Genomic DNA, 27,255 nt, shown 5'->3' with positions numbered 1-27,255 from the left:
AGTCAAGCCAAGGGCCGATTGAAATTGGTCTGCGGGCCACAATTGGCCCCCGGGCCAGACTTTGGACATGCCTGCCGTATGATTACCGTCAACTTTTATATCACAGTACACCATGAAAGCCTTATATCACTGCAGGACTAGCTGTAACATAGGGAACAAAACCCAACGTCTGTAAACGTACACACAATTCGAACATTGTTAGACATTTAAAATATCGTCAAACCAATTTTCTTTCCAACCAAAATTTAACATCTATTTGACGTAAGAATCCAACATGTTTCTAACGTCACATTGATGTCTGGGAGCTGGGAAGGTGTAGAAACAGAATAAAAAGAGCTATGAATGCTATCGATGCACAGAACCATGATAAGTAGCATTAACTAACATATAACACACTCTTTCAGTCTCCACCTGCATCTCCCTCACTCATCCACAAAAACTCACACACCACACCTCATGAGATTTTCCATCAAGGTCAAGGAAAAGTGTTCAGGAAAAGACATTTGACAACTGCAGCCCAGATGTTTCAAAAACCTACTAAAGGTGGTCGGAACTGTGTCACGCGACAGAACGTCTTGTGATTGGTATGACTGACGGAGTAGTTACACTGATCTATACATCCTCCGAGTGAGCAGGAAGCGACGTGGCACAGTTGTTAGCTACTTCCAGACACTATATGTAGTTTACCACTCAGATGTTGCATCAGGGTCGAATTTGGCCCAATGGGAGCCAAGAGAATAAGGGTGGAGGGAAATCCATACAGCATAGTATCCCAATATTTTTGTGTGGCAATATCGTATCGTCACACAGTGCCAAGTATCGATTTTTTGATAGTGAGTTGAACAGCAAACTTATTAAATAAAACAGATGTGTGTCTTTGGGGACATAATTTAAAGTTGTATTGTATTGTATCGTTACTTAAGTATGGTGATAATATCGTACGGTCGATCCTCTTGTGATTCCCACCCCTACAATAGAATAAGCCTACATTCGTCCATCTCTCAAGACTTAACAACTTCCCTCCTGTCTGCTGCACTCATTGGCTCCCTGTACATATGTAAAACTATAAAAATATATATGTATAGAATAAAAAAGGCAGTGGAGCTTTTAACAAGCTATTTGATTTTTAGCCATGGATTCATATTTTGTGGTTCTCTTGTGAGTATTTCCAGCAGCAGGGCGGTGTATGTGAAACACGGTTAATGAAGGAAGACGTCACCCGGTGCAACAGTGTGGCTCATTGGTGTGTTTTTAATATATATTGTTGGAAGGTAATGGAGCTCTATGGCACATAAGATTAAGATGATTTGTCTACGCAGACAGTACTTCTTAAATCTTTTTACCTCTTGAAGCAGAAAGATTCTGTGATGAGCCTTTTACTTCTTCCTTGAGTGTCATTAAGAATCATTAAGGATCTTAATGAAAGACACTGTGAGATTTGTGCTTAATGGAAAACAATGTGTAACTTGTTGTTGATATCTTCCCACTGTGTCTTCCTCGCATCCTCGTGTTGCCACTTTGTGTCTGCTCCATCATCTCTATCTTTAGCTCTTCCTCTCTTCCTCTACCTCTCTGTCTCCAGGCCATATTTCTCCGTGGACAGAACCCAGGAAATTATAGCGTGGTGTGGGAGGGAGAGACCACACTCGCTCTGTAACCCAGACTTGCTGCTATAAATCCACAATTCTTTTAGGGAAGGTAAGGGAGGGGGCGAGGGGGGGGTTCTCCCACCTTGACCCCATCGCTTCCTCAGTACATCTGGCCTGCAAACAAGCTGAGTGACACATTCGACGGCAACACACACCAGACACAAACACAACCTCTGCTCACACACTTGGGTGGGCAGAACGCACGCAGGAGCAGAGCCAGCATCACTAACTTTCTACATGTGACTGAGCAGCACCACACAGCCACAATGGGCTGGTTTGTATCTGTGGAGACAACACAGCCTCAGCGAATGGCATTAAATGTGCACGAAATCTGGAAACACGTGTTGTTGACAGAAATGATTTGAACGTTTCTTTCTTCTGTCAGTAAATTTAACAGAATAACTAACAGTCTAAAGTAAAACAGCCCAGACTGCCAGCTGCTTTAAATACTTCTCCCTTTGTGTCATGATTTGGTGGTATAAAAGTAAGATGAAAAGAATGTTAAGTGGATGACAAGATGATTTTGTTTGTGGTAGATTATACTCAAAAAGAGAAGACACTCCAAAGGAAGAACTTGAAAAAAGAAAGAAGACATATAATCTTGCTTTGTCCTGGACAGTACAATGATTTGTCCTCAAGATAAACTCCAGGAGCATCCTTGATTTTCGTAGATGACAAATCCTTTATTGAAGAAAAATCTAAATGCATAGATGCAAAGCTCTTTTTACACAGACATCACACTACAGAGCCGCTACGAAGTCCCTTCTTTATGCCACCTTTGCATTTTTACACAGAACCCACCAGTGTTTGATTTCAGACAGCATGCTGGTATTGCAGAAGCTAAAGAGGCATGAAGGGCGTGACATGTAACACAACAGCTTCGGCTCCCTGTGTGACATAAAACATAGGCGTCGGCAGCCTTTTCTAAACATTAACAGTCATTTACCGTCTCTGTTATATTGCAACTGATCTCATCCTCTGCTTGGAGGGTACGGAGCTCCCAAATCTCAGTTTTCCCAATGTGCGGGCATTTACAGCTGCCGTTCTTCTTCTTTGAGTTAGCTGCTAACTGTTAACAGCTACTTTTTAAATATCCAGCAGTAGGTCGCACGCTTAACCAACGTCAACATGTTACACCCGTGCCATCCATGATTCCGTCCTGGTGGCTGTCAAGTTCATACAGACACAGTTTTGGTGCTGTTACTACCTCTATTCCATGCTCAGGGGTGAGACAACTCTTTTTCCCCATACAGTGATCGTACCTTATATAAAGTATAGTAAGGCAGCATAACGGTGCAATATTCCTGCCTTGTTTTTTGCGCCCTCAAATGTATTGTTTTCAGTGTAGACGTGTGGTAGGGGCGCTTAATTGCCAAAGCGACCCCGTCACAGGACGCACAGATTCCCAAGTGCCTATTTTTCAGAGCCCGATGGCTATGCCTAGAGATAAAGCGACTCCAACTTTTAAAATGCAGCAGTATGGACCGCATGTCATATGAGGAGGAACAACCAATCACAGCCAACAGACATCCTTTCCTTCTTCTGTAAATATTCAGTCTGATAAACATGGAACAGTTGATCATGTTAGTGCAGGGCTACCCAGAGCTTTACATCTGTCCCACACACGATAGGCCTACACACTTAAAAACGGCGCCTGGAGGAAGATCAGCTCTGCACTCAGGATTTCAGGTAAACAGGCCATGATTTGGCGCTTGTTAGGGTTGAGACGCAACTTGACGCCACGCTCTTGAAAGCTCAGAAAAGACATAAGAGTAGCGTCCAATGGTCAACCTCGCATTTTTCAGGTGGTCAGAGACATGGCATGTATATGTCCCCTAAAAGGGTCTCATAACAATAGATAGAACTCGTCAAATACTGACACTTGATTAGCAGCCCATCACGTCAAAATATGACACGCTAGGTATCCTCCTGCGTCAGTCTTGAACGTTCAAGGGCTGCATGTCAATTGATGCTTGTTACATGCCTCGTCTCTTTTCAAAATAAACTTCAACGTAGGTACAAAACTTTGCTTTTAGGTTTACTTCCTTCAGTTTAGGCAACAAAAGACTACAGTTTGGTTTGGCTTAAAATAACTATGTTTGTCACTAACTTAACGTCATCTCATGTGACATTTGACATATGGTGAAAGTGATCCAAAGATCTGCCAGGGGAAGCCTACCCAGGGCGACGAATGTGGTAGATCCAACACTGGCAATTGCTGGACACCTCTGACTAACAATACGTGTCAACGGAGACAGACATAAACTGGATTAGCTGTCCCCTTTATTAAGTTCAACTTCACGAGTGTACTTTATTTTTACATGTTTTACAAGCAAATCAAAAGCTTTACAGGGCAGATTCAGTGATTGGCTCCTCTCATCTGTTTGGAACTAATTTCATGCCTTAAAGACCTTTGAACAAATCAAATGATATATTTTGATTAATGGCTGCACCTCAGATGAAAGGCTGGTTTGATTATATGTTTGCCGCATACCTTTCTTCATATTCATTTGTTCCAGAGCTGCTGCTGCAGACTGGTCAATGTTATTCCTCACAGACTTTGATTCAAAGTAAGTTCTTAAAGTTCAAATGAAGCCCTTTCCCTTACATTGACGTGAATGGAGATGTAGATATAAAAGGACCCTGCATGTACTTATTGGTGAGGAACAAAGCACAGCCTATGGTCTTCAGTGGTGGAATCCAAATGAAACCCAGGACCGAGTCAAAGAGCTGCATTTTGTTTAAAAGCCGGACTTTCTCTCTCTTTTTTCTTTTCCCTCCTTTTCTACCCTGTTTAAGATTCCTGGCCTTTCACCTGACCCCAGGCCTTAGCCAGGGGAGTTGGGGGAGCTGGTTGCTTGCGGTGGTGGGGGTTAAAGTGTAATCCTGGTCCTGTGACCACAAAGGCTTGGCCCCTGAGGGCCAAGGACCAGCCACATTTTCTGAATTGCAATGTTATCCCTGGGCAAACCCTTCGGTCTGACTACATCTCAAAGGATTACACTCTTCTCTGCTCTGGTGTTTAAGGACGGACACCAACGCCAACTCTTCCCTCAGACAGTTATGGTTTAAGATTGGTTTCTGATTGTAAAGAGAGAAAGAAGATTAAAAAAATACAACCTAAGCTTTGTGAGTTTGTCGGCAGCACCAGTAAGAGCAGAATAATCTTGTTTTCATTATATCAATGCCTCAGTCAGACCAGTTTCGCATCAATCTATTTACAAGAGTAATTGCCACATAGCATCATTACAACTGACACATATTTTAAACCATTGAGATGCTGATATCTGGCTGCTGGTGTACCGCTAATTGCTTGCTTAAGTAATCCATTAAGGAGTGTTTCTACAACAGCTTGCATGCTCCATTATCATTAGTTTTATTCTGAGGAAACCTTAACAAACCCTTTTTAACAGTGCCGCGGCTTGGCCCTGAGCGCCTCTTTGCATTTAAACCTAAAGAATTTGCTTTTTTTTTAAAGAAGCAACTTCAGAAGATAGAGAGAACTGAGGCGAAAGAGAGAAAAGGTTTAATTGACGCCTCCCCCATTTTCCCAGGGTGAAGACCAGAGGGAGGAGGGATGGGGGGAGAAAAGAGGAGGGGGTGATGTGACACTGCTCTCCTGGTGTTGCGACTGTACAAAAGGAAGCAGATTTGCAGAGGAGGTGACCCCTAACCTCTAAAGCTGCAGAAAGGGCCCTTGGTGGCCCCAGCACCACCCAATCAATCACCTCCTAGAGTCTGCTGGTCAGCCGGACTGTAAGGGGATACCGCAGTCGGACCAGTGGACCCTCCCCCAAACATTCCTTGGCAGGAAACTTAAAGAGCGGTAAAAAAATAAAAGCCGAGCAGGTCAAGATTTTTCAGTAAAAAATATACTCGTTCCATCCAGTCAAACCTCTTAACTTAATCCTCTTTGCCCAAATTAAATTTTAGGTGTCAGGAATCTGGTGATGGGAAATCTCCACTGATCTAAAATTGTCAATTGTCCCTGAAAAAGGCATCAGAATTTCATCAAAGCAGTCAAACTATTCGCACTGATTCTCGCATGATTTTATCTTCTGAGGGATCGAAACTCTGTTAAATTTCCTGCTGCCAGTTTACAGCTATCACCTCTGTTGTTGATAAAAGCTCAGAACAGGCTTCAGATGATAAAACGTGATGTTGAAAATGAAGAAAATGTCAAAAATTTAAAAATGCCACATAGCTGCTGGAGAAACGCAAAAAATAAAACACCTTATGATCAAAGTTTATGTCTAAATTCAGCTTTGTTTACAAGTCAAAAATATAAACAGATACAGTTTTTACATGTTTTTCTTAATGTAGACTAGGCAATTTTTTTCCCTTACAGCTTACTGATTATTACAATGACAAAGAAGAGGAGATTTAACTCAAACTAACCCTAAAACATGAACACAGTGCAATACTGCAGCTGCCTTACCTGATTTAATTCATGCTGAGGTCGATATTGGATTTGAATATATGATTTATGTATATTTATGTAAATGTTTATGCATATACACATTAGAGGTGTCACAATATACTGGTACTGACGAGACCTGTGATATTTAAAAATGAAATATTGATATCATGTTAACTGTTAACATATGATAACACTGTGTAAATAATCCAGTGACTCTTAAATCATTTTAGTTCCTTTCCGTTCTCACTTTGCCTCGTTCCCTAAACGCCATCTGGTTTCCTTTTCACTTTCTGGTACGTGTAATCGCTCTTTTTGTACGATTTTTTTTTCACAGTTATGGTTACAGACTCACTGTCCACCTCCCCATACTTATATTTTGAGGGTATTTCAATTGCCAAACAAGAAAGGGGGAAAAAAAACACACAATAAATCCAGCTAAATTTGTCTGACAGCATTACTATTTTTATCATGATTTTCAATTTTTCTAGAATATCTTGTTAACGTTCCGAGGCCGCTTAGTTTGTGAGGCGTCTCGGTTTTGACTCGTGTTTCTGCTCCTTTCCAGGAGATCCACAGTTCTCACATGAGGCAGGGAAAAAGCTGAACGAGGTTTATCGAGAATCAAAAAAGAGAAAAACACAACGACAAGCCAAGTCCTTCCAAAATTACACCTCGTATGATCCACTACTGACTCCATGTCCTTTTTCTATACATTCTCATGTATCACCAGTCATTACACCTAAACACGTCGTCGTCTTCAGTCTCCTTTTGTCACGCGCCTTAAGGCTCCATATCTGGCATAAATAACTTGTGTCTGTATTCCAACACATAAATAAAGTGAATACAAACATAACCTCAGTTTAGTCCACGACCATACACTGTACAAAATATACAGAAACTGTTGTGTGAACTTAGATATCATAAGAATCCATATGATGTTTCATATCAACACATAAAGTCTTACCAAATATTAAAATGTGTTTGAATGGCTCTTACAATGTTATTATCTTAAACTCCTTTGGTCAAGTCAACACAAATCTCCCAGACTGTCAAAATGACATACAAACTTTATGTTCGCTTGGCACAAGAACTCAACCCTTGTGAGCTTGACATAATTTTTAATGTTAAGCCAACAATTTTTTTTAATTAATTTGACTAAAAATGAATAAAGCCAATTCAGCCTAATTAGTTTAAAGCCATTTAACACTATCATTGTGCACATAACATATGTTTTTATAGTTAAATTAAATTAAATGTTTTTATGTTCATTTGACACAGAATTAAATGTTCAAACAACAAAAAAAGTTATGTTAAAGTGACATACAGTTCCTGTCTGACAAGGGTCATGTGACATTTATTTTGTATCTGGTGTGCTCAAACATTTTACGTTATGTTGTTGTGCCAAACAAAGTTTCTAGTGCAAGCTGTGTCCAAAATTTCTTAAGTATAGTGAGCGAACAGGAGTTTACAGTGTAGAAATCTTAAGTCAAGTCAGACTGTGAATGCAATCTGACTGTATGTTGTTACACTACACTTTCATGTACGTGGAGCCTGATTTCAACTTGTAAAAAAAGAGTTTAAATAAATATCACAAAGTTACACTCGCCCAGTCCGTTTCAATCAACATACCTTTTCTGGGATATTTAGATCGAGGATTTCTGTTATCTAACTCTGCCCAAATGCACAGACTTGTTTGCTGGGATGTCGATGAACCAATCACAGTGTTCCACAGCATCTGAGGAGGACTGCAGAAGAGCCACGCCCCCTTTTTTAACAAGCATGGCCAATGGTGAGGCAAAGAGGAAGTACAAGGCACATTTCAGTGTGTTTAAACTGTGTTTTAAATAAACATGAGATGTTATATAACTTATACATGTCCCAAAAAAATAAATAAATAAAAATCACATGAAAGATTTACAGCTTTAACTCAGGAGTTTTTCAAATATATCTGTCCATTGGATTATCCCATATTATCCCAGTACTTAGGCCACATTGAATATTATTGCCATTTTAAATATCTTTGGATATGCGGAGTATTGCCACAACGTATATTGCGAAATGTTGCAATTTATTACCTTTTTACAAGTGTAAATTTTGTCTCCAAAGGAAAAACTTCTGCTGTATCTAATAAGATACATTTTTAAGTCTGTTGATCTCACTTCACGCCATTTTTTGCAGCGGCAGACTGTATCTACTGGTGTGAAAAAGCAATTGATTATATTATTCAAGTAGGCTACCTAGAGTTTAATTTGTATTTTGCGATACTATGCTGTATCAGTTTTTCCCCCTACCCCCATTACTTCTACAGAATCAAGAGATACTTCAAAAATTAGGGATATTTTGAGTCATGTTGATGAATAAAATGCAAAATATGTATATGAAATGTGTCTTAAAGCGTCACTTTATTCATTGATATGAGTTAACCATTCATGAAAAATAAATACGCTTGCAATTTTTGGTAAAAAAAAAAAAAGGCATATTTTTATTTGAACTTTTATATAATTTCAGCGTTCAGATTCTTCGTCCATTGAAATGGACAGAAAAAAAACATTTTTTTGCCAATTATTAATGGGTGCATTTAAGTGGAAATCCACAACTGATAAATATTGAAACAAACATGACTTAACATCTTAAATTATTCCAGAGCTGCTCTTTACTGACACTTAAACCTAATTCTTTTCACTGCCTGCACCCGACCAGCCCCGACTTTATTTGTTGCTGTGCTTCTGATTTTCTTATGAAATAATACTGTTGCTCCGTAGCTGTTAAAGTTAGTCAAGGTCAGTGTACAGTGAACAGCTGGCCGCTGACTTACCAGTGTGTTGCTGACACCACAGAGACTTTTGGCATATTTGCTTGTGAATAAATACATAATTAAATGCTAAATTAATTTTCAAGAGAATATTTACATATTAGAGACAGGAGAGCAGGAGTGAAGGGCAGCACAGACAAACAAGGAGAGGATCAGGTGAATTTTTAATGCTCTTTAAAAAAGCCTCTGCTTTTACACAACTGTGCATTTCCACCGTTAATATGCATGACTGATACGCAGCTTCTTTCCCCATTCTTTTCATTGTATGAAAGCATTAATATTCAACAGTAACTTATATTGCTTTCAATAATGCACAGCAGTCGACTCTCATCTGCTTCAGCCAGGATTCTCATAATGGTGTTTACAAATAATGATAGCGAAACTGACACTCCTCACGCCCCGCGCTGATTTAATGACAAGACTGGAATTCATCTTTTCAGTAATCTGAAAAACAAAAACAGAGACAAAGCTTTCTGGTCCTGCAGCAATCTTTGGCCTCGAATCATGGATGAGTCAGACTGTAACTACAGCCTCTCAGGTAGATAAGAGACATGACCTTGTTAAACTAGTTTAGGACAGAGCAAACACTCAATAATCATGACTGACCTGAGAGCTTTGATCTGATATACATCTGACAGTGATCACATTATGCACCACTTCTATTTTTGTCTTTCTGATGGTGTGATTCACTTTGATTAGAGATATTTAAGGGACTGTTCATGTGGCGAAGTCATCTGCATGTTGCTTGCCAAAGGAGGCAACCACTCTGCTTTATGTCATCAGTGAGTTAACTGGAAAAAGTTTAAAGGTCCCATGTTATGCTCATTTTTAGGTTCATACTTGTATTTGGGGATTGTACAAGAACATAAGCTCTATCATCTATAAGCTTCATTGTTCAAAAAACATGTTTTTTCCTTATACTGTCTGCCTGATTATACTCATATTAGGCCCCCTGTCTGAAATGCTCCGTTTTAGCACCTGTGTCTTTAAGCCCCTCCTCCTGAAAAGCAAAGTCTGCTCTCATTTGTTGTGACGTGGGTTTCTTGGTCTCCCACATCTGCGTTCTTGGCGTATCTGCACCATCACTGCAGCCAGGAAATGACTGTAATGGCATTGTAGCGGCAGTTTTTACCTTTATATTGTTTAGTTGTGACATCACAACTTCACTTAAGTCCCGACAGCTCGTTTAAAATGGCCAATCCAAGTACAGATACACCTACAGATCATTCAGTTTGTTAAACAGATACAGACACAGATACAGATAATCATGTACTTGCTCATCCCTACTGAGTCACACTCCAGCCACTCCCCTCCTCTGGTAAATCAAAAACAGTCCCTTACACCTGCTTTAAATCAAAAAAGACATGTGAATCTGCCCTTGGGATCTTTAGCAGCTGAAGAATTTTAATTTGTTATTGAAAAAAGCATTGTTTCATGGCAGCAGCTTTCAGACAACCTGAAACACATTTACTCATTTTTCCAATCTGCTAGCGGCAGCTGCATGCAGCGACGGCTGTAAACAGCAGCGGAGACTATGCAGGTCATTATATCTGCATAACCTCAATATGGACTAAACAATATGATAAAAAGCTCAAAGTGACGCACAACACAGGATGCTGAAATCAACAGCTATGGAGATCAAAGCATTCCAGGTCACAGCAGACCCTCCGAATAGAGCACATAAAATGTGTAATTTGTCGCAAGAATGCTGTCTAATCAGTTGAACTGCTGATTCACTGCTCACACCACACCTGAGCAAATATGCACAGGACTCATTGTTACTATGGGCAAATACTGAGAGGAAAACAAGAAAGTTCACTGACTCAAGCAGTCAGAAAACATCAGACACGTGTACTTTTACTCCATCCTTCCATGTACAAATTAACACTCACAGGATGCCCCTTTATTTTTTTTCCTTGCAGAGCTTATCTAGCATACACTACTGTGTTTTTTGTGGCTGGTTGCAAAGGCCTGACCAGGTGCCATCTATCAAAACAATCTGCTCTCAGGAGGAAACCTGCTATTAACTGATAAGAGTCTGCCCTCGGTGGGGTGTAATGGGTCCCACTTGAGTTTCTTTTCGGAGTATTGTCCTAGCAGGCCACCTCCAAGACAAACTCAACTCAATGACTGCTCTCTGTTTCACTCCTCCCGGTGTTAAGTACAGCAGCCGCTTCACGCCACCATATGGTCCTCAAGAGCCAAATTCAGCCAGGCCAGTTGAGGTGAGACCCTTCATTCCTCCAGAGCCAAGAAATGTCATCACAGTGGGGTTATTTTGTACAGGTCAGCTCTGTTCTGTACCAGCAAGAAGGGCTCATGTCTAAGAATATAGAAGAAGAAATGATCTCATTCATTAACAACAATGTATTGTTATAAAAAAAATCATTAAGTGAAGGAGTAAATATAGAGGCAGAGTGTGATCTGTGATGAGACAAACTACATGTTGCTGTGTTGGTTGTCTCTGGGGCTGTCACATACACTGACATATCTTGCTGCATCTACGGCGCTGACACTATTTTCTCCAAGCAGATGTTGGATTTCAGTCCTGTCAGAGAGTGGATCAAAATCTTGGAGAACTTTGTCCTGATCTTAATATGTGCTACTTCATAGCAGGAAATGTTGCTCTGTCTCCACCTGTCTCTGAGGACAGAGCTGACACAGCTTGTCTTCTCTAGGCAGCCAGGTTTGCTGCTCTCAATGCCCTAACCCTAAACCGATCATTATTATTAAATGCAAATACCTTTCAATTAAATCATACATCCGTGGCCACTTGCAAAAAAATGTGTTTACCTTACCTGCATACAATAAAAAAGTTAAATAAAATATGGATTTTTTTTTGTGCCTTAACCTGAACACGTTAACCAACATAGCAACATATGAAAAGTAGAGTTGTGTGAAATTTTTAATTTTTTGGCAGAAAGGTGTTTGATTTTTCAGTGTCTTTTTCTTGCCTTCCAGTCAGCCATTAACTTACAAATGCATTGCCAAACGATGATAATGTTGCAGTAATCACAGACATGATTTACAGTGCACAGTAATGAATTATCCTGACAATATTTGCAAGATGATTTTCATTTTGTACGGCTACCCTGGGGGCGGAAATAACAGGTTAAATTGTTCAAGAAAACACTAAAGCTGGATTTAAAGGGGGTTAGTAGCATGTGAAGCAGATAATATTTGTAGCTTTGAGCTGAAACATGCAGAGAAGTGAACGATAGAGGTTGACTTTCTGATTTTTACATGACCCATAAAGATCAGTTTCATACTATACAGAAATGAATGGGAACCAATGGCTGCCTGGGAGGTTGATCATCTAAAAAATAAATAAATAAAAAACATAAAAAAAACTCTGACCTGTCAGGTTTGAGTTTCTAAGTTTAACAGACTGAAAATCTAGAAAAGATAAGCTAAATTTAAGGTAGCTAACGCAGAAAGATCAAGATATTCAACTGGGAAAAGAAAATCTGGCAACATCTACATTTCTCTCCTGCTTTTCCTGGAATAAAATACTGAAATAAAATACAATTAAAGGAACACTTCACCCACAAAATGATCATTTGTTATATCAGTTACTCACCCCATGTTGAGCTAAATTAATGAAAAAAACTTTATTTTTCTCGCATGCCTCCATGGTAAATAAAGAATCCAAAAACTGGAAAAATTCTGGATGAATTGAAGTCATAGGGGTCCACATTTAGCAACAGTATTTTTGCTACAACCCTACTATTTTAAACATTTCTGCATACGAATATTGTGCCTGGGCAAGCACATATGTTTGAACTCTGCTCATACATTCCATTGCCGACACTCAGAAGCATATCAATAGTAAGGTTTCAGCAAAAATGCATGCGTTTTGCGTTTTCATCAGTAATTTTCTCAGTTTTTGGAAACCTCGCTCACAAAGGAGGCATACGAGAAGTTATAAAATTCAATGTACCATAAGCCGAGTAATTAATATACAAATGATTATCTAGTGGGTGAAGTATTCCTTTATTGTAAAATAACTAAATACAATGTATCTCCTAGTGTATGCTGCTGTAAAGAGTTTCTGAATCATTGAATGACACAAAACCAAGAATTGTGACATTATATTAAAGCCTCTTTGTTTGTGTGTAAAGTGAAGCTGTTTTCTTGTAGCGCGGTTGGTAAGTAGCTCATTTCCTTTATAGAGAGATGAAGTCTGGGAGCTGAAATCACATTTAAATGAAGTGATAATTAATTAGGTCTTAATGTCATTTTCACAATTGGGATTGTCCAGGATCTGCGCTTGTTTGGTCTTAACAATTTTCTCCTGCCTCAAGACAGAGGGAGAGACATTGGTGACAACACATATCTACAGGACTCACCTTTCTGTCTCCCTCTGATGAGCACATATCTATCTTAGGAGTGATCAGCCCTGGCTTAAGATGAGGGAACCCCTTCCTTCCTGTCGAGGCAGTTCTAGTCATTGAAGCCATCTACGGGAAGGCTGCCAAAATGACCCATCAAAGATTGACGAGGGTTAAGCTCCCATAATCAATATGACACTGCTAAGTGCCCGTTGATTGAGCTGCACGCAGTGTAAAAGGACATTTCTGTGTGCCCGGCTGCTCTTGCCACCAAGAAATGCAGCATTTGTCCAAAGCTAAACGGTCTTCTGAATGTCATTGTCACGGGTACATTAACTTTTATATGAGTCTGAGAGACAGACTTGGAGTAAGGATGAACGGCCATTTTCATTAGCGTGGCTGCTCGGTGCCATTAAGGGTGCTGTCAGACGGACAGGGACAGAAATGGTTTGCACTGGGGTGCACGAGCAAAAGGCTGGAGATTTTATTCCTTCTCTTAAGATGTACCACGAGGAGCCGGAGTGGTGAAGGCAGTGGCTAAATTTGCCGGTGTGAAACCTCGTGTCACTAGGCAACTGGATCTGATGGCTCCTTTGTTTGGGGTGAAAGGTTGGAAGCACTCGTACTAATCTCCTTGCTTCACAATTAAGGAACACAGGAGAGCTGCTCGAACCTCTTCCCGCTCTCAAACAACAACAACAAAAAGAAAAGGATTGAAAGGCTCCTCTATTGTCCCTCCTTCTCAGTCCCTGCTCCCCCTCCTCTCTCTCCACGCTAATCGAAAGGTATTTGCACTGTAAATTAAAAGGGCCCTCGCGCGTTGCTGTTTTAACACTGACGCGCTCTCCTAAGATGTCCACAAACAGCTCCAATCTAATTACAGAGGGAGATTTACTTCAAATAACACTGTGGACAAAAGGAACCCTGGCTATTGTTGACGTGGGGCCAGTGTTCCACATCTCTTTCTCTCTTTCACTCTCTTGGGCGAATCCTTTTATATTCAAAGTCCTCGCCTTGCCAAGGTTAAAATGCGATGGGATATCGGAAAGTAGGGAACCTCCTGACAAAAGCGGCCTTTTTATTCCCTGGATGGCAAAGGCCTTCCACCGTTCTGTCTCTTTCCTTATCTATCCTTTTTTTTTTCTTTTTTAAACAAGCAGATCTCGAACAAAGCCGCAGCGGCTGACATGCAAATGTAACCGGGGAGAATAGTGGCATCCAAGGATTTGAGATTGTCCGACAACGGGACGTGCTCGCTGGGGTTGCATTGTGACGTACGGCTGAGACACATCCTCAGGGTCGAAACAGGGAGGAAAGGGATGGTGGATATTGGCTGGCCAGATTTGCAGTGTGTCCTGCTGACTTCCATTTTATGGCCCGTGAATCGCAGAGCCCTCTGGGAGTCTATAATCCGTGCCCCCCCTCCACTCACCCTCCCACTACCCATACCACATCATTTTATTGGTCTCTCTGGATGTGTGGCTGCTGTCCCTGGTTTACAATGATCCATCCATGTGGGGATTCTCCCGCAGCCAGACTGTTGCACCACTACGGACATCCCAATTTGCTACTGGATCCCACCCACCTATTTCCCCCTTATAAGAATACTACCTCCCTCCCTGACATGCTGTTGTCCCATGGTTTCCTGTGGCGATGCATCAATGCGACTGTGCCCACCATGACACTAAGCCTCGGCACTGAGGCTCCGCAGTGCAGGGGCCCAGTTGGGTATTTCTCAATGAATGAAGCTGGGTGCGGGGGAACGTAGCGGTGCCAACTCTCATTCACACATTTTATCTCATTTACACACAAACCACACATCCCCGATTCACATAGGCCGCTGCGCATAACACTTATGTCCATGGAGGATGATTACAACTGGGTGTTGGTTACACTGAAGCCGCGCACACAGTATCCATCAGCCAAACGGAGGATCTTCCTCCGCCTGGAAAAACTCATTTAGATCTTATCTGGGGAAAAATTTGTTTGCTGAGGGAGAGGGAGGAGGTTAGTAGCAGGAGAAGTGACTGTAGTCTAGCTAGTGCTGCTTGATTTAATTTAGCCACCGATAGTGTCTCTGACCACTTGTGCTCTTCTTATTTTGGAAGGTGAGTGAGAGTGAGTGCCAAGGAGGGGGAGATGGAGGGAAGCAAAGGGAAAGGGGTATTTGTTTACAGAGAGAAAGGTAAAGGGAACTGTGGGGGGTTTCAACAATGATCTTACAAACACTTCAATAGTAAACAGATATAATACAGTATCAACACCTATAGAAATAGCCTATATGGCCTACGTAAAGCCAATCCCAACACACCCCTTGCCCCTCCATTTTGCATGATCACATCTAGGGCTACATGGCCCTCCAAATCGAGATGGCTGCAAAAGCAACAAATAAAACCCATAAATGCATTTTTCTTTTGTTAAAAAAGACTTAAAAATTATGACCATCGTAGGCTATTATCGTAGTTTAATGTCTCTACAATATAATATGGTCCTGTCCTTCTTTCTAACAACCACAACAACAACAACAAAAATTGCTACTTGAACGCTGATGTCTCTTTAGCTAACGAGCTAGCTAGCTAACGTTGCACTGTTGTTACTGCGTGACAGCCCCACATTTAACGCATTTCCATGTTGCATTCCCCTGTTTGATGGCATATGACTCCAGGATTTTTACGACAAAGTTGCTGCACTTGTTACTGCTCCTCTAATATCAGTGCAGATTAGCAGGGTGGCTAACATTAGCCTACAGAGCACCACTAAAGGCCTGGTAATAAAGCAGTGTTCTTTTTTTATTTGATGTCTTGTTCGATTGATTAATAGCGTGAAATTTAAGTTGTGAAACAGTCACGAGCGTCCATGCCTTTCTGTCTCTATTAAATAAACAACAAATTTCATTGTGATAATACCATTATTCAACCTGGTATCACTCCAAAGTTGTCAAAAACCGACGCTTAGTCAGTGACTTCCAGCGTCAGACACCGATGCAAAAAGCCGTCCTTTCACGTCAACATGATACGCGACCAGTTGCCGTTATTGTTTAATGGTGCCCAGCGGCATCAGGGGGAAACGCGGCAGGACAGCAACGAAAGTTAATGCAGCGGAAGTCCAAGAAGGGCGGGCGGGAGGATTGGTGTTCACTGCCCGTGAGATTGTAAAGCCAAACCCTGTTCTTTTTTCCTAGACCCAACCACATGCGTGTTGCCAAAATGTATGCATTCGTTGTTAAAAGAAAAACGTAACGACTGGTGCAATTATTTTGAAAGAGACTGTATGCAAACTGTACATTTCCTATGAAAATGGAAGTGTATTTTGAAAGAAGACAATGCATGTAACAGATAGAAGTTTACAAGGTGTCCCAGAAGGTCAGCAACCTTCCCAGGGTACCTTGCATGTCATCTTGACATAGAGAGTCCAAGACCAAACTCTGTGTGAAAAGGCTTCAAAAACCACACTCAACCCTTCATGAGGGTATGAATGTGGTCTAGATTGAACATGGAGCCAAAAGTATGTACTCTGTTGGTTTGATTCGAACAGAAGGTGTTAATCTCAGTGTTGGCCTGGCAAGTTGAATGTGGCACCTGAACGCGCTGTGACCCAAAATGCCCTGTGTGATTTTTCTGGCCAGCCTGGCACAGACAGACAGACAGACAGACAGACAGACAGACAGACAGATAATCTGCCTTCGACCGTGGACAGCTTGCTCAATTATGAGTGGGATGCTGAAGCGACGAGCGCTAGCCTGATGCTAATCAGCATTTCGACTCACCAGATGACACCGACAGGAAGCTCGACATGCTAACATTTTGTGATCAAAAGTCATAATGCTAATGCACATCTGGCCTCTGGCGACGAGCTGCATTTGGCTCAAATGCCTCATAAACATGGTTATTTTATCTTTATGATGATCATTTCATTCATCCAGAGCTAAGAGTGAGCAGTAGGTTGAGTGGAATTCACACTTGCAGGGTCCAGGGGGGTTGTATGTCCCTATATGTGTGTGTGTGCGTCAGTGTGTGTATCGGCAACACGTGTGTAGCACAGCCTGCCTGGGCTGGAAGAATATTTGCTTTGCTTATCGCCGCCCTAATGCTCACTGACAACTTAATAACATCACAATTAACTAAATGCTAAACAGATGCCAGTGCTGGACTAATGTGATTGAGACAATCGGCACTTTTGACGTGACCCCTGTGTAGCGCTGCCATTGGCCTAATTTGCTTGAGTGACATGACTGGACTGTGTGTGTGTGTGTGTGTTTGTATTGGAGGTAACTGATTGCGAGGCCACCGGCGAACAATTTACGAGGAGGAGAAGAAATAATGTGACTAAAAAAGAGCTTCTTTTCTCTGACCATCAGAACCTTGTTGTACTCCCGTTCCCGCCCCCTTCACCTCATCTCCTCTTTCTCTTTTGCTTTTTCTGTCTCTCCTTCTTTCCTCCCTCCCTTTCTGCCGCTCTCGCTCCAGCCAAACTATTTCTGGCTTGAGAAAAGAAAGTGTTTACTCTGCGGCAGAGGCCTGCTGGAATCACGCTGTGTTCCCACTGGCTAAACCCACTATTGCCACTCCATGGTTTGCATATTTTCCCTGTATTACAAGACTTTAAAAAAGGACGGAGGGAGATAAAGAGAGAAAGGAAGAAAGAAAAGAGAAAAGAGTGAGAGAGCAGCCTCCCCCTTCTATTATATGTGGATTTTCTCTGGCACTGCTCTGTGTGTGTGTGTGTGTGTGTGTGTGTGTGTGTGTGTGTGTACATGGAGATGATTCATGTATAAACAGGAACACCAACAGTCGGACAACAAATTCTTCCGAGGCCTGTGGACTCCAAACTCATTTTTACACAGGTCACATGGGAGATGCAGTCCCAGTCGTTTCTGCTGCGACTCACAGCTCATGTTGAATAAGAGGCAACTGCTCTTACTGAATGTGGCCTTAGTTTGGCGGATGAATGTGCAGATTTCAGTGCAAATTACAAAGTGTGCCCTTGTGGATATATACGGTTCAGATTGGCAGTTACAGAGCCTGCAGAGCCTGTAAAATGCATGAATCCCTAGTAGTAAAATCTGCATTTTTTAAATCAGCGCACACACTAAAAACAGAGGTAAAAAAAAAAGTACTTTAACTTCAATTTATTGCTTCCTTTTTTTTTATTTGTGAGCCACTTTCTCTGTGAACATATTCTGACCTTTTGGTTTTCTGCACCAAGCTACAGTTTAATCAAGTGGAATGCGAGTGTGGTGGGTTTTACCAATAAAATACAAGAGCTATAAATTATGGCGGGGACCAAAACAATCTAATGAAAAAAAAGAGATGAAGATAGCTGGCAGAAGTAAAGAGATAAAGGCAGAATTAAATAAAAAATAAAACTGCAGCTCAGAGCTCAGAACTGTCGTGTGCAGCCCCGACGGGGAGAGGTTTTACTGGAAATGCAAACTGAAAATGACACGTTGGAGGTGGCCGTGTTTAAATGAGCACAACAGTTTCCCAATATGGTATTATGGTGTGGAACAAGATCCACATTAAAACAGTGTTGGAAACACTTTACAGCTGATAGCACAAAGAGGAAATGTCCCAGTGTGCAGCAGAAATGGACAACTACGGCTTTTATGCTAGAAACTTCTGTTTGAGCAAACGGTCCTTCACTAACCAAATGTTCCGAGATTTATAGAGAATGCATTAATGACTTTTTAACAATAACTAGCCCCTTAAATTTTACTGCTCCTGTCAACGGCAGAGCTCACATGATGTGATGAAGCACTTTATTGTCTTTGGTAAAAAAACAAAACATACAAGCCTCATTAAATGATAAAATACTCTTTTTTCCAGCCCATAAATTGAAAGTCAATTTTATAAATCCAGCAGCTAAATTTGATGCTGATGTCGACGTTGGGAAAAAAAAAACTGCTTTAGATAAAAGCCTGACCCGTTTGTCTGCATATGATCCCAGAGGATAAGGAGGGCATGTCAGGCATGTCATTTTGCATTTAGAACAAAAAGTCTCTTTGAAAGGAACAATGCTGCTCAAATTAAAAAAGAAAAAAAAAAAAAAAAAAAAAGTCTGAGCACACTGGCATGCTCTGGCGTTTGAGGACATATGGGCGTCAGACTGGCATGACATCATGTGAAGTCACATCTCTCAGTCTCTGCCTACCGAGCCCAGTGTTTTTATTTTTAACTTCAGGAAATAAACCAGAATTCAGACAGACATCTAGGACAAAGACACGTGGGATAACAGTTATGAATCAGAGGTACTATTAATATATCTGCTGTATTAATCAGAATAACAGTTATTTTTATATAGCGCTATCAGTTCCCTGAAAATTGCATAGGAAACAGATCTCGGAACTACATTTACAACGTGCATGTTCTGTTATTTTTGCACTAGATCAATTCAGTTTAAGATTATTATCTAGACTGTAGGGTGGCACTGTGGTGCAGTGGTTAGCATTGTAGCCTCACAGCAAGAGGGTTACTAGATCAAACCCCAGGGTCAGGGAGCCCGTCTGTGCGGAGTTTGTGTGTTCTCCCCGTGTCAGGGTGGCTTTCCTCCAGGTGCTCCAGCTTCCTCCCACAGTCCAAAGATATGCAGGTTAATTTGTGACTCTAAATTGTCCGTCAGTGTGAAAGTGAGCGTGAATGGTCAACCCGGTCTTACTCCAAAGTCGCTGAAATCCGGCGATTGGGCACTGGGTGCTGGGAGTGCCCTGAAGAAGGTATGTTGACTCCTTTCCTATGGGATTGCCCCAAAGTATGTGATTTTTTTTATGTCAGTTCGTGATTATATCCAGAGAATTACTGGCCAGAAAGTCCCCTTTGCATCCATTTATTTCTGTTGGAGGACCCGTCCACCCTAAAAGACACAGTTCCCTCTATGATGCTGGCTCTAAAGGAGACTTCTCATTCAACAGTGGAAGTCAGCTCATGCACCATCAATCACAGACGGGCATAACCTGCACACTAAGGTGGCGGGACATGAACGGGTACCCTTCGTTATGCTGGGCAGGCCAGATTATTTGAAATGGGAAAGATTTCTTGATTACATTAATGGCCTTTAAAGACAAACCTACGTTCTTTGCTTTTTTCCATGTATACACAGGCTCTTAAACACCCATGCTTTTTCTTATTTGGTTCTGATTACAACACAGCCTCTTTTCTACTCCTACTTATTTGGACTTCTCATTTGTTTTATTTGTATCTACATACATGCACACTTATTTCTTACTGAATGTCTTAACCCTCTGTGTTAAATTACATATGTACACACTGCTCTTTACTCCTTGCTTGCTTTTTTGGTACTTTCATGTTTTTCTAAAATTCAATAAAAAGCTTGGGGAAAAAAGAATAGCAGATTTGTTTTTCTTCTTCTCCATTTAAAGAGAGTTATGACTGCCATTCATTCTGGCCTAGACAGTATTTCAAAAATAAAAACGCAGTTTGGAGCAGACTCCTATCAGTATGCACATTACGCTCCACTTCCTGCCCGTCACCTGACATCCACATGATGAAATGAAAGTCTCCACCAAGAAATCCTCCCTATAAGCATGTAGCTTTACATGTTGTGTTTGTGTGGAAGGCTGTGAAACAGTGAGCAGCCAGGACTTAAAAAATGAAAAAGAGTCTGAGCGCATACATTGCATAACAATTGGAAGACACGAGACAGAGACGGTAGTAAATGGGCTACAATTCTAAATGACAGCAGTGTTTTTCTTTAAGGATGAGAGCTCCATGAAAGCCAGACAGACTGTGTTCTTTGCTTGCAAAAGCCCTGAGGCGAGTCCCAGTTTAGAGAGATTGAGAGACTCTGATGCGATGCCATCCAATTTGGGAAAATATGTGACAAAAATTAGGCGTCAGTAGATGTAATGCAACTCACAAGTGACTTCGGCTCCTGAACACAGGCATTCCTGGATTTATTTGTGTGTGTATGCACTGCCAAAGAAGGGGATAGTTTGCACTGTGTGTTTGTGCTTGTGTATTTGCACGAGTTCAGTGGGTAAAAAAACAGCCACATGATGTTTTGCTGCTAGTTCCCTTGGCATCCCGACCAGCCCAACCCCCCCCCCCCCCCCCCCCCCCNCCCCCTCACACACACACACACACACACACACACACACACAAACACATCCCCACGCAAAAGAGCCTGTCCGTTAGGAATGACGACAACTTCAGGAATGCCTCAATGGCCCTCCAAACTATCCCATGGTTTTGGATAACAACCTGCTATACGTCACACATACAGGAAGGCTGTTGAGTAACACAGAGAGGTGTGTGATATACCAAGGGCAGCTCTGTTAAAAACCAAGAGCGGACAGACAAACTCAGAAAGACAGAGAGGTTGAGTCAGACTGCAGCTGATCCGGCCAACAGAGGAGATGCCACAATAGTTCCCATTCAAAGCAGCAAGAAACAGCCACAGTTTCAGAGGCCAAATATTGTCATCAGAGAACATTAGCCAAGGGCTGAAGCACTGCCAAGAGGCAGGCAGAGATCAAATCTGGCTTTGATGGCCAACAGTAACCCCACGCTCCCACCACATGCCCTCTCTGATGTTTTGCGTCTTGGGTACTGTACACAGACATTTCTGTATAAATAAATCCATGTTTGTTAAGCTCTTTCAGTTCAAACTGATTTAACACAGTACTGTCCGGCGGAGCTGCTTTTGTAACAGATGTAGTTTGTCTTGTTTTGTCCATCCCTGTATATTTTGCTGAGCTATCATTATTTACATTTTCTAGACATATAAAATCCATTTCTTAAAAATTAACAAGGATAACAATTTAGTTATTCTTAGAGTTTAAATGCCTCAAAACGTAAAGGACGTAAAGGAATGTAAAAAGACTAAATAGGGTCTACACGGCCGTTACAATCAAATGGTTCATCCTCTTAGGATCATGACATGTATTTGAAAAATGTAAAAGCAATCTGCCCATTAGATGAGTTATGCTGTGTGCATGTTGATATTTTACCCTGAGGAATGGCGTGTATGAAAAAAAAGATTGGTCGCTGCGCTTCTTCTTTGAGTTAGTTAGCTGCTAACTGCTAACAGTAACTATTTAAATCTCCCGTTGTGGGGCCAACACAAAACATGTCTTTAAAACCTCACACCTGACCTGCCCATGGTCCTGTCCTGCTGACTGTCCTGTTTGTACAGACACCATTTAGGCGCTGTTACATCCTCCTGTGGCAGCTTAAAGGCGAGACAACTCTGTCCGATATTAATTTCGTTGACGAAAATTTTTCATCAACAGCAGTGACGAGCTAAAAATAGATCTTGATCACCCCTTAAAAGCTGTCAAAAACTGATGGAGAAATGTAGGTTTGAAAATGTAGAGAATAACTGTCTAAATTAAATTTTTATACAACTTAGTGTTTCTAATTTCTGATACACTAATTAGCCTCACTGGATTAGCTTAAAGAAAAAAAAATCTAGAAAACATCATGACTAAAAGTTGACTAAAAAGTTTTGAATTTTCATTGTCTAAAACTATGAAGAATAAAAATGACTAAAATGTTCAGGGGGCTATAGATATTAACGGTGCAAGGATAATCCTCAGGGACCATGAATATCTATAGCAAATTTAATGGTTATCTGGCCAGTAGTTTTCTGAACTCCTGAGTAACCTGGGAGAAAGTAAAGTTGGTAAAGTCCCAAAAAAACTCTTAGACGATACGATGCATGTCAAAATAGTGCAAAAAATATCTATGACCCAAAGTTCCAAGTTTCAAAATTTGATATAGGAAATACATTTTCTAGCAAGCCATAGTTGGAGAGATTGGCACGTCAAGTGGGAAATTAACTGCATGCATACAAAATAGACCCCTACAATAAAACCAGGACAGCAAAGATGTTACAGTTGATATTCTGAAGACGCGCTGCATCAAAGCAAATCTGACAATTTCTTATGAAGTCTTTGCAAAATTTGAGTGAGAGACACAGAGAGGGAGTTGTTTGTTTACCTCTCATACTCATCTCATCAGTCACTCCCCCGCTGGAAACAGACCAACCAGCTAAATGCTGTCAACCTTCAGCTCACTATTGATTTCGAGAGTCACAGTAGTGACAGCAATCAGCGAGTCCGATATTGAAAATGAGAGCCATGCTTTCACGAGGGCTGGAGGTGCACGTGTCAAGTGCTCAGATCCAGAGCCAGCGATGTCATAATATAGGTGTACAGTAGCTGAAAGTGCACAGAGGCAGAGAAACTGAGAATCATACGGTGCGGTGAAACTGCCTTGTCATATTTTATCAGAGCCCATTTTTCAGACTCTGATCCCTCAGAGGGGCTCAACACATGGATGATTACTATACTATTACTGCTGCTGCTGCGCCAGTTGTCTGGCAGGAAGACACGTCTGGCCCTGGCTGCGGCGTGCCCCCCTCCCTCCCCCCTCCCCAACCCCTGCCATTCGTTCCAGACTGGAATGCCTATATTTAGAGTGCTCCTTTCCGCTGTTATGGCTGTTGGATCATTAGCCTCGTTTAACCCTTCTTTACCTCCAGCGGGCTGATTGGCTGAGGGCATGCCCCTCAGGAGTAACCCCCATATCCTGACTACACCGCCCCACCTTCTCTTCTCAGATGTTGAGGAGGAGTGTGTGCGTGCGTGTGTGGGCGGGGGGGCCATGAGTGGATGCAAAAAAAAAAAAATGGAGCCATGCAATGGGAACTGCTATCGGGAGCCCAAAGGTCACGGCTTCAGATGAAGGACAAAACACAAGATGATGATAATGATGATGTGTGGCTATTTTGGGGATCAGTCTCTGGCTTGAATGTCCATTGGCAGCGCTCTTTTCTCTCATCTCATTTTGTTTGTGAATCAAGTGGGTCGGTAAGTGAGAGACCCCCTTGACCTTTCCTCTAATGTCGCTATTGGGCCAAATTTAAAAAAAAAAAAATAAATAAGTATATAAAATTCTGCTGGGCAAATGGGCCATTGTAGTTACGAAGCACATTCATGCTCCCCAGAGGATGGACTGTTCATATTTTGGACATTTCATGGGCTTTCTGCCAGTGTCCCAAGCCCTGTATGCACAATATCACAAACTAATGGCTGGATTAAACTTGCTGTGGACATTCATGGTCGCCAGAGGGTAAATCACATTGGACTTAGAGATCCTACGAACTTTCCTCTAGCACAGCCCTTTAAGCAAAATTTCCACTTGCACTCATAATATTGCAAAAAACTCTTACAAATTAAATTAACTTTTACAGTACACACAAGTTCCATACTATGTACTGACCTAATACTATACAATATTAATTCTACACTTCTTACAAATGTTGTCGTTCATGCTGTAATCTGGTACTTAGCTTACAGGAAACTCATCCACAGTATTGTTTTGTACACAAAAAATGTACAGAAGATACACTGACGGACGTCACTCAAACTTTGGATCACAACTGCCAACTCTAAATTTTAAGAAACTACAAATAGCAAGTTGCAGTATATTTCTATTTTACTAAACTTTCTGAGTATTTTTTAACAGCTGCTAATCGCTCCTCCATTCAGAGATGGATGCAAGGATTCTCAACTTGTTTTACCTGGAGGCTACTTTTGCCAAACAACAGTAAGCAAAAAGGCCTGTCAATAAACAAACTTTAATAATATTTATCAGTATATACTGTATAATAATTGAATTACCTGTTTTCAACTTTTTGACTTTTGCTGTCCTTACTTAAATTTGCCAAGTGACTTTATTTTAAGTACAGTGAATTTTCGGCGCAGAGCTTTTATTCTGGAGTGCCATTTCCTGCTGTAGAGTGAGTGATTTATGAACAGCTTCTTGACAGGGACAGCAAACTAGCTCGATGACAAGGCCGAACGCAAGTATGATGCCCAATGTATTACACTGTGTGGACCTTGAACTAATGACAAAGGAGAAATCGGGACTTTGTGGCCAGGCCAGTTGGGAACCACTGGTTTACAGGATTTGAGGACATTCTGGGTTTAGCCTCCGTCGGGGAGTCTTGGGCGATTGCTTTTTTTTTTTGTATTTTGATGGATTAATTATTTTGATGCCTTTTTATGCACCCTGGCACTTTATTAACATTCAAAGTACAAAAAATTGCAGTGTGACTGAATCTATTTTCATTGCGATTTAGAAAATGGTCGATGGGCCACCCAGCCAAATCTGGCCCTTGGGCTATAAGATGAGTATCATTGCTGTAGTGTGTAACATTATGGGGCAATATTATCTATCACCAGCAGCTTCAGCAGTAGCACGGCAGCATGTAGTATGAAACTGAGAGGCAACTCATGACAAGTTCTATTTATTTTCAATCTGGAGTTATTGTCCAAAATGTTGGACGTAGAGTCAAAATCTGATCCACTGAGTCATATAAATACAACTAAGAGAAATCAGAGGACTTATAAACACACAAACAGAACGCTCCAGCACATACCCTCGCCCCAAGCACGCCATCTTCGTAACAAAGTGGTGGAAATCTGAGACAATCCTTTCTCCCAAATTAAAGAGTTCATCACCAGCAGTGAAACTGTTCTGGGCCATCACACATCTGCTGGAGGGGGATTTACTTCTTCCTATTTACATCTTGGCACCTAGCTCGTCCTCATCTTCCCATCTTCATAGCTGAGCACTGATAAACAACATCGGCCTGCCAAGTTTTCCCAGTTTGTTGATTACTGTTGGGTCTGTCTTGATTTAGGGCGAGTGGGACTAATCCAAGATGATGTGATCTATCTATCTGTCAATCCATGGCTCCAGTTAGCCAGAGAGGGCTCAATGAGCCTCCACACACCACCGCCACAACACACACCACACTACGACACAACACACATGCTGATTGGTGAAAATATACAAACAGATTGGGAGTGTGAATGGGACCTGATGATTCAATGTGATCTCAATGTTTCTCTCTTTGAATGTGATCTAATTACAGTGCGTACTCAGAAGTTTTTACAAGACATCTGGCTGCTTTTACTTTCTCGCTGCTATTTTAAAAGATTTTGTCGTGCCAAAATGTTGGTATCATTTTAAATGCAATATCTGCAGCCAATTCCACAAAGTGGAACTTCTCTGGACAAATTTAACCAATGCAAACACATAAACGTAGCAGAGGAGCTCGTGTCTTTTTGTTTATGTCTATGGTGTCGTGAGGATATGTCTGGTGCGTTCGTACCGGTGTGGATCTGCCGATGAGCCTCCAGGGATTCCTCTGTCTGGAACTGGGCACCACACTGGTCACAAACGATGGCCTTCTCACCAGCTGCAAAACAGACAAGAGAGTAGACGGTTATTACACATCCACACACATGTACAACATTTGGAAAAGCTGTAAATAAAAAAGGGCAGGTAGGTGAAGACAATATGAATTTAATCTTAAAAAATGTACTTGTTCATTCTCGGCTAAAAAAAAAACGCAGCCATAACACATTCAGAATGGTTCCCATATTCCAAATTTCTTGCTTTGAGTGTAACTTTAAAGACAAACTTTAAAGTTCGAGGAAATGTTTGCATTTAGGGACCTTTAGGTAGCTACAACACAATCAACAAGTGAATCTTAAACACTGACAACCAATTATACATTCATTTTCCATAACTGCTCATCCTGTTAGGGGTCTTTGGGAGGCTGGAGCCTATCCCAGCTGACATTGGGCGAGAGGCGGGGTTCACCCTGGACAGGTCACCAGACTATCACAGAGCTGACACATAGAGACAGACAACCATTCACACTCGCATTCACACCTACGGACAATTTAGAGTTATCAATTAACCTGCATGTTTTTGGATTGTGGGAGGAAGCCGGAGTACCCTGAGAAAACCTACGCTGACACAGGGAGAACATGCAAACTCTGAAAGGGCTACCCTACCCTCTACCCTGTATTCGAACCGGGAACCCTCTTGCTGTGAGGCAACAGTTTGTCCATCAAAAAGCATTAGAAGGGTTACTATTCAACTGTCAAATGTCATGCTCAGAACATGTATCAGGCACAATTCTTTAAAAACATTTTTAAGGGGATCCTTACCAACCCTTTCCAAGGATTAATACCACATGCACAAAAAATGTTTTGCATACGACCAC

General features: G+C 41.4%; 1 protein-coding gene across 3 annotated transcripts in view; it reads right to left on the bottom strand.

Annotated features, from left to right (window-relative positions):
* The window catches only part of zbtb16a (zinc finger and BTB domain containing 16a), a 219,701-nt gene that overhangs the window by 62,819 nt on the left and 129,627 nt on the right, over window positions 1-27,255 (bottom strand). For all 3 annotated transcript variants that reach the window (XM_050040222.1, XM_050040224.1, XM_050040223.1), the window contains exon 4: window positions 26,353-26,439. In XM_050040222.1, coding sequence (XP_049896179.1) covers window positions 26,353-26,439 — 87 coding nt within the window. The remainder of the gene's footprint in view (window positions 1-26,352; window positions 26,440-27,255) is intronic.

Source organism: Epinephelus moara, chromosome 3 (assembly GCF_006386435.1).
Source record: "Epinephelus moara isolate mb chromosome 3, YSFRI_EMoa_1.0, whole genome shotgun sequence".
Classification (NCBI taxonomy): Eukaryota; Metazoa; Chordata; class Actinopteri; order Perciformes; family Serranidae; genus Epinephelus; species Epinephelus moara.
Note: the sequence above shows the minus strand (reverse complement) of the source record. Positions and strands in the feature narration are given on the sequence as shown.